Genomic DNA, 8,384 nt, shown 5'->3' with positions numbered 1-8,384 from the left:
CTTATAGTAGGTGATAAATTAATGAGTTAATTAATTTCAGATGATTTGCACTGACTGTTCACACTGTTTGGAACATGCCTACCTGAGAGAGTCACCTGGATTAATTCCTCACTTCCTTAGGTCTAGGCTCAGAAGTCACCTCCACAGCGGCCTCCCCTGACCATCTCATCTATGACTGGTTACCCTCCATCACTGCTACCCGCTTCTCCTCCTTTACTCTTCCTCTCTATCCCTTGTATACTTCTGGGTTTATTGTCACTTTGCTTACTGGTATTTCCACGCGACAAAGCACCTATCCTCTGTGCACTGCCGTATCTCCAGCCCCTAGAACAGAGTCTGGCAGAGTCAGTGCCCAATATTACGTGTTGAATGAAGGAGTGAATGAATGGATGCATGCATACTCCGTGGGAAGAGCTTAGCACAGTGCCTGGTGCATAACAAGTCGGAGACAAATGTTAGTGTTGATGCTGTTGGTGATGACATCCAAATGTCACTCTGAGCCTGTCACACTCAGTATTAGCCATTGACAACCCTCTGTGTTGGTTCTGGTAGGTTGGTGAGTGTAAAAGGCCACACTTCCACCCAACCTGCCATTCCTCCCTGCCATCGACAGAGACTCTAAATGACAGTGCTTTTACCAACTCCCACTCCTCACTTTGTGCTCCTTGTGGAATTGTGACAAGGCACTGGGGGCACATAATCCTCTCTCCCTAACTTTTGAATTAAAACACTTCCAGATCCTTCATACTAACAAGGAAATGACTAAGAGCTCCGTCATCCTCTCATCCCACCACTTTCCAGCCATGTGGCTTCTCCAATCTTCTGGGATTTCCTCAACTTTTTGCCTTTCTCCATGTTGTCATCTGCCTGAAGCACCCAATTCTGGCCCGTTTTCTACCTACAGAGGCTCTTTCCAAAATCCAGCTCAAGCAGCCTTCCTCCAGGAAGCTCAACCCGAGATCTTCTAGCAGTTTCTACCTCTTGTGTCTGTTTTTCCATGCTGCCTTTTCCCCTCTTCCATTGGAATCTTCATCACAGGGCACTGTACTTACCCAGGCCCCTCTCCCACAGGCCAGAAATGAGCTCCTCAAGGTCAGGACTCCTGCATAGGGGGCATGGTAAAGAGTATTGACTTAAGTCAGTGGAAGGCATTCCTCCAGTCTTAGGGCTTGGCTTGCAGACCTTTTGGGTTCAAACTTGCCTCCCTTCTTATCATCTGTGAGACCCTGACAAGTGTCTTAATCACACCACGCCCCAGGTGTCCCACTTGAAATCAGGGATCCTAGTCATTACAGTTCAGTAAGTATCAAACACCACAGAACATTGGATGAAAGTAGAAAGATGCCAGAATGGGCCACTTTTGGAGATAATGTGGGAAGGGTGGGGAAGAGGAAGTTGTTCCTTAGGTATTTTTTCCACTGTTGTACTGGGGCTTCTTTATGAGATCATTGGAACCAGACATAGAGAAACCAAAGAATGGTTGGACCATTTTCTGAAAAACACCCAGAGCTTTATTATCTTTGTTAATTCAGCAGAAAGTGTATCACACTGAATTCACTTTGGCTCATTCAGCTCTAATACTTGTCATCATTGCTCATATACACATAGCTCTGTGGGGCATGGAAACATATACTCAGGTGAACAACCTCTGAAAATCACATGACTATAAAGTAAGTTCCAAAACACAACTACAAAAATTACAAAACCTGTTTAAATATTCCAATGTGCTCCTGTAGCACAAATGTTCATTTTGCTTGGAGAGCTTTACAGTATATTGACGAGATTTGACATAACAACTCCTAATGGATTCTGTTCTGTTTAGACCTGTTTAGCATGTATTGCTCTGAAACATGGTGAGGAAGAACAGGCAGAAGGAGCTCCAAGACTCTCCACAGTAGTCCAGAGCTGTCTTCCTCTGGTTTACCATGTCTGGGTCATCCACACACTCGGGATTGTTGATGGCCATAGTTTGGGTCTCCATTGGGCTGGTGGGGGTGTTCTCTTTGACCTTGATCTGCTCCCTGGAAGAAAACTGTTTGACCTTGTTAGGCTCCATGAAGGATGCCTCAGTGACCTTGCTCTGCTTGCTAGGTGAGGGCTCCATATACTCCTGGCTGGGTTTCTTGCTGTCAATCAGAGTGGAGTTCACTAGCTTGAGATTGGATTCTGGAAACTTCTTTCTACACACCCTGGTCTTCAGGACGCTCTTGGAGTCTCCACAGATGGCCTTCTGAGAGCGCAGACTCCGGCCAATTTGTTTCCAATACATATTCTTTTTGTTCAACTCTAGGCATGAGGTTGGATTGCCAGTAAAGACACAGGAAAACTTCTTTTCCTGTTGGGTGCACTCAATCTTCAGGGAGATGCCCTTCCCCAACTCAGTCACCACCCACCTGCAGTCGGCATGGTCTTGGGTGACAAACTTGCCTTTCTTCAGGTGTTTGGCTGGCTGGCTTCTCTGCTCAATCTGGGGGTTTCCCAGAGTGTGCAGTTTATCCGTCGTGGCTTTGCTGACATGTTGGTTCTGTATTTCCTTTTGGCCCTCCACCAAGAATACCTGAGCGGCCAGAAGGAGGAAGGGCAGCAGGGTGAGGCTGTGGATTCTCATGGCTTCAGCTTGGAGGAACCTGTTTGACAAAAGGTGGGTGAGTCAGTGCTGGGCAGCAGTTCAGCAGTACAGGGCTGCAGGCTGACCCTCCCTCCCCGTGCACACAGGACTGCCTGCCGGCAGTGAGACTAAACATCCTTCTGGCTCCTGGATACTAGACAAGCAGCCCAGCCATTTACATTTCTGTTTGACTTGAGTCTTGAATGTCCAGAACCTCCTGCTCTTCATTCATTCCTTTGTCACTCTCTGAGCCTCCTTAACTCTCACTGCCTCATTCACTCCCTCATTTACTCCTGCGTTTGCTTACTCACTCCTTCAGTCACTCTTCAACAAGCATTTATGGAGCAGCTACTATATACTTTCAGTAGACTAGATGTGGAATCTATCAAGGAGAATAACAAAGTTGCAGGTCTTAAAAACTTACAGGTAACTCTTTGTGGAATTTAAGCAGCAGTAGCAGGAGTCTCTCCCAACTGTGTCTCCGGCTAGATCTTAGGCAAGTCACTCTCTCCCTCTGCATCTCAGTTCTTTTAGTGGACACTGAAGTGTTGGAAATGACAGCTGCAAACTCTCCTTACCTCCAGAGTGCTGGACTTCTAACTCATGGTTCCACAGGGACAGACCACCCACGAGGAGAAAGGATGTGGTAAGTGACATGAAAGGTGATGTCTGATCCCAGGCTAAACCTGCATGGGGTGGGACTCTCTGAGATGCGTGGGTTTGTGAGGGGGCATTTGGGATGCAGTAAGAGTCTAAGGAAAAGCACAAGGGAGGGGAGCTCATTCAGGTTGACTGGGCAAACGGAACCAGGGGGATGGGGTGCACTTCCAGCAGTCATTTACACAGCAGCGTTGAAGAGGGGGGATCGTGTGTAATTGATTTCTGGAGCTCTGCTGTGACACAGTGCTGGGCACATAAACCCTCAGTCAGTGCTTTTAAAAATATATCATTGAATAAATAGGCTGACCTAAAATGCTACACTAAACTGCATGGATTTCATCACGTGGGCAATAAAAAGAAACACGCTTAAAAGGAGAAGAGAAATAGGATTTCTATTTGACCCCTACTATGTGCTGTGTCCTCAATCAGCATTCAGAGTCTCACCTCGTTTAATCCACTCAAGAGCCTACCTGATAGGTGATGATAAACCACCCCTAGGTAACAGATGTGACAGCTAAGGCTCAGACCAGTAAGTAAACGGCTCAAGGTCCCATAGTGGGCAAGTGATCAAGATGGAACAGGCACTCAGAACTTATCCTGTAGACCAACTCTTATTGATGGATTTTTGCCTTTATCTTTACTTTTCAGAAAATATTGGCAAGAAATAAAAAAGCAATTATGAACAACTCATAATTTGGTTTCTTAGTTCATGGTGATAAAACAATTATATTGTCAGGGCTCCATTTTCATTTTCCTGCTTTTTCTCCCCAAATCCCCCAAGTGCATAGTTGTATATTTCAGTTGTGGATCCTTCTAGTTGTGGCATGTGGGACACCCCCTCAATGTGGCCTGATGAGCGGTGCCATGTCTGCGTCCAGGATCCGAACTGGCGAAACCTTGGGCAGCTGAAGTCCAGCAGGTGAACTTAACTACTCAGACATAGGGCCGGCCCCAGGGCTCCATTTAAAAAAAAAATATATAGAATTTTTTTTAAAAAGAGGCAGGCCCAGAACAATGGCCCACATCTCATTTCCACCCTGGGCATATGGCCTCCCCTTATGATAGAGAAAGGGAAGACAGCCACAGGCAGGTGGGCTCCTGAAATGAAGAGTGGGACAAAGGTTGGGTATACCACACAGAGGCCCACTCATTCCTCAGGACATTAAGACTCAGCCCCCACATGTCCCTGGTGGGCTCCCGACCCCGGGAACCTGAGGTCCTTGGGGGAGCTGTAAGGGGGATGGAATGAAGGTCTTAGGAGAGCCAGGCTCTTACCTTGCTCAGAGTGTGCAGATCCAGTGCAATCCCAGATGCCAGAGGGAGCCTGCAGGCTGGCAGCTGTCTCGTCTGCAGTGAGAGGCAGGGGAGGCCCTTTTTATAGGAGCCAGGCAAACAGCATTTTACAACGCACGTACCTGTGCAGTTTTATCACATTCCTCCCAGCCACACCCCTTTGGGAGGAACAGTTCGTGCAGGAAAATGGGGGACTATTTGGACGTTGACAAGATAAAGCTGCATGATCCTCAGGGAGATGGAGATGAAGGTGGACTCTGAAAACAGGAGAAGTTCATCTTGATCCTCAGGAGGCAGCCAGATTCTTTCCAGAGGAAGGACTACATCCTCCAGAACACAAAGAAACTTTAGAAGGAAACAGGTGGACTCCAGGATCTTTTCTGAGAAGTGTCTCTAAGCTTTGCAGGTAACGTGGAACTGCCCCCACTGGCTTCCCCGGACCTTCCGCCTTCCTGTGCGCCCGTCCCCACTTCTCCCTTGATCTTTCTATTCCAAAACAGGGGGCACACTATTAGACAAGGCTGTGTAGCCCTTTCTCTGTTGGCTCAGCCTGTCATTCCAAACTCATTTCCAGACACACACACACTCCAATCTGGCCACAGTAAACCACTCGCCCAATATGTTGGTGCACTCGCTTCTTTCCTGCCTTTATTCCTGCTGTTCCCCTTACCTGGAATGCTCCTCCAGTCCCACTTTCCCAGGCACACATCGGCTCATCCTTCAGGATCCAGCTCAAATGTCATCTCTTCTCTGTTGGTGTCATTGGTCTCATGATCCTGCCTGTACCCTCCCCAGCCCACCACCCCCCGTTTCATGAATGTTCGTGGAGAGAAATAGAGCCCCACCCCCAGTGAGTGTTTACAATGTGCCAGCATTGTGTTAAGGCTGTGTCCCCACATTGACTCACATCTTGATATACTGAGAAAATGATGCATGTCTACAGTGCACAGAGGAAACTGGAGAGAGCTTAGACCTCCAGCAAGACTTTTCTCAACAGGTTCCCACCAGCACCCCGCACTCCCAGGACCCCGGGCATCCCTGACTGCCGGAGAACTGACCGCATAAAGGCTCATCACTTTTTTTTCACAAGAACCCCAGGAAGCAAGTCCGTCCTGGATCCTCGTGGTACACGTGTGGAGCTGAGGCTTACAAGGCCCAAGCACATGCTGAGATACAATTTGAGAAGAATTAAATGGAGGCCATTTCTTATATTTTTATTAAAAACAAAGTAAACCTACTCATACTTTGATAAATTTTGAACTCTCTCTCTCTTTTCCTTCTTACTCCCTCATGCTTTAATATATATATTTTAAATATTCGAATAGCATTAGCTTACAAAATATTTGGTAAAGATAGTTCCCCTGACCCACGCATCTCACTCCGTTTCCCCATGGTTAACCTTTTACATAATAATGCTGCCTTTACAGACTATTGCGCCAATACCGTAATAGTGTGACAAGGTGCAGTTCATACTTTGTTCAGCCCTGCAGACTTTTTACCTATTGTTCTTTTCTTAATTATTACTAGACTTTATTTATTTATTTATTTATTTTTTAAAAGACTTTACTTTATTTTTAAGAGTAGCGTTTGGTGTCCAGCAAAATTGAGCAGAAAGTGCAGAGCCCTCCCATATATGCCCTGTCTCCCCCTGACAAAGCTGCCCGCAGTGTCAGTATCCTCCACCCGAGGGGAAGATACAGTCGATGAACCTTCCTTGACACATCACGATTACTCAAAGTCCACAGTTTCTGGAATAGTTCACTGTTGATATTGTACAATCATGGGTTTTGACATATGTATAAGGACATGTTTCCACCATTGTAGTATTCTACAGAGTAGTTTCACTGCCTCAAAAAGCCTCTGAGCCGCACCTTTTCACCCCTCCCTCCCCCCGATACTGGATGTCTCCAATCTTTTTACTGTTTCCATAGTTTTGTCTTCCCTATATCATATTGTTGGAATCAGGATTTATTCTTTTCAGATTGGCTTCTTTCAGTCAATAATACAATTTTAAAGTTCCTCCATGTCTTTTTACGTCCCTTTAGTTGAATAGTACTCCACTGTCTGGATGTACAGAGTATTTATCCATTCACCTCCTGAAGGACATCTCATTTGCTCCAATGTTTTGTCAATTATCAGTAAAGCTGCTATAAACATCCATGTGCAAGTTTTGATATGAACATAAGCTTTCACTCCCCAGTGGTCTTTTCTGTCCAGCATCCGATTCAGATTCCACATGACATGTAGGAGTCCTGACGCCTTAGGCTCCTCTTGGCTGGGACAGTTTCTCAGACATTCCTTGTTTTTGATGACCTTGAGAGTGTTCATGAGTGCTGGTCAGAGGTTTTGAGGATGTGTCTCTTTTGCTGGTCATTTTCCTGTGAGTAGATTGGGGTTGTGCCATTCTTCTCTTCATCCAAGATTTACATGATGGAGAGCAGCTTTCCTTCTGGGGCTTCCATAGGAAGTCTGAACACAGTGGGAAACTAGCCGCAGGTTAAGGCTGGTAGCTGAACGCATGTCTCATGCAGTCTGGTCGCAGGCAGGCAACTTCAAGTTCGAAAGCTGATTTCCCTGTCATGTGTGTCACTGTCACAGGGTTCCTTGACATAGAGGATTCGTGCCCGTGGGTGCAGTCACCAGAGGTTATATCAGTGGGTGCGACTTTGCTCTGAGCTGAGTCTTAACGGTGCCTTTTACCAGGCCAAATTTTGTCAAAAATCTGTCCCTCCTTCAAAAGTAACCTCATGTGTAGACAAAATCCTGAGTTGTTGGATCAGAGTGAGATTAGTTTGTTGGGACAAAGGATATGCATTAACAACTTATTCATTGTGAGAAAATGAGGAAATCCACTAAACAAATACCACATAAAATCCAATGAGGTGGCAGAAAGCATTCATCTTAGACCCCACGGACATTGTTGACATTCCAAATTCAAAACGCTCCTTAGTCCTGGGATTTCAGAATTCCTGTACAACACATCAAACAGTGCATAGTGCTAAAGTTTTACTTTAGAAAAATAGAGACAGAGAGGAGTTGATTGTGGGGTATTTGGTACGAATGCAAACTGAAAATCTATTAAAGTTTATTTATCTTAAAGGAATGCCCTGTGTTACACCCCGTAATATTGAACCCACTCGGTTCTGTTTCTGAATCCATCTAAAAAGTAACTCGCAGAGTTTATTTAAATTAAACTAAATGAAATTACTGTTTGTTGTAGGATAAATGATAGAATATCGGCATTTTTGAATATATCAACCTATAATAAAAGTTAGGTTTTTTTTCTCAAGTAATAGAGTTGTGTCAAAGCCTTATATGTTCTTTTAAAAAATTGTTTTTGGTTTATTTTGTAACAAACTCTCCACACAAGGTAAGTTCATTGATCATCTCTGGATTACCCACATCTGTTCTTTTGAATAAATCACTCTAAAACGTCTTAGACATCCTTTAGAGAAGTCTGCTTCTTTTGCATAAAACGTCACATATGGGTATGCACATGTAGGCACACTTGCCACCTTTGCATCGTGGGGGAGAATGAAGTCCTAGAGAGGCCGCCTTTGGGATTTTCAGTGTCTGTTTGTCACAAAGAGAGCCAGTTGCCACCCTGGGAAGCTGGAAAAGGGAGAAGACCATGCCTTTCTCTGTGTTAGTGCTGCGAGTGACGACGCACGTGTGAACTGCAGCTGCTGTCACACGAAGAAGTGAAGGTGTTTAGATGAAAGGCATCAGAAAACAGCTCTGAACAGGCCTGTGAGGGCACCCGGGAAGATGGCTCCCCCACTCAGAGAGCAAAGCGCTTTCAGCTGCTGTGGGCTGTTTCAGG

At 45.5% G+C, this 8,384-nt stretch overlaps 1 protein-coding gene and 1 long non-coding RNA gene across 5 annotated transcripts; one reads left to right on the top strand and one right to left on the bottom strand.

Moving 5' to 3' along the window:
- Positions 1-1,488: 1,488 nt before the first annotated feature.
- Positions 1,489-4,686, bottom strand: FGFBP1 (fibroblast growth factor binding protein 1). The gene is made up of 2 exons (XM_008510048.2): positions 4,544-4,686; positions 1,489-2,627 (listed from the first exon to the last, which is right to left on the bottom strand). The coding sequence occupies exon 2, from the start codon at positions 2,606-2,608 to the stop codon at positions 1,829-1,831; it is 780 nt and encodes a 259-aa protein (XP_008508270.1). The 5' UTR covers positions 2,609-2,627; positions 4,544-4,686; the 3' UTR covers positions 1,489-1,828.
- On the top strand, positions 2,666-5,817 carry LOC139082367 (uncharacterized). Of its 4 annotated transcripts, none has more exons than XR_011538286.1 (4): positions 2,666-3,034; positions 3,134-3,254; positions 4,796-4,967; positions 5,559-5,817. It is a non-coding gene; the product is annotated as an uncharacterized lncRNA (long non-coding RNA). The 4 variants fall into 4 exon arrangements; XR_011538289.1 differs by having other exon boundaries at positions 4,712-4,967; XR_011538288.1 differs by having other exon boundaries at positions 4,692-4,967.
- The last annotated feature ends 2,567 nt before the right edge of the window (positions 5,818-8,384 follow it).

Source organism: Equus przewalskii, chromosome 3 (assembly GCF_037783145.1).
Source record: "Equus przewalskii isolate Varuska chromosome 3, EquPr2, whole genome shotgun sequence".
NCBI classification, from domain to species: domain Eukaryota; kingdom Metazoa; phylum Chordata; class Mammalia; order Perissodactyla; family Equidae; genus Equus; species Equus przewalskii.
The sequence above is the reverse complement of the archived record's forward strand: the minus strand, read 5'-3'. Positions and strand labels throughout refer to the sequence as shown.

What these genes read in the sequence shown, in the direction of transcription:
- FGFBP1 (XM_008510048.2), bottom strand. Translation starts at nt 2,608, where the DNA reads ATGAGAATCCACAGCCTCACCCTGCTGCCCTTCCTCCTTCTGGCCGCT.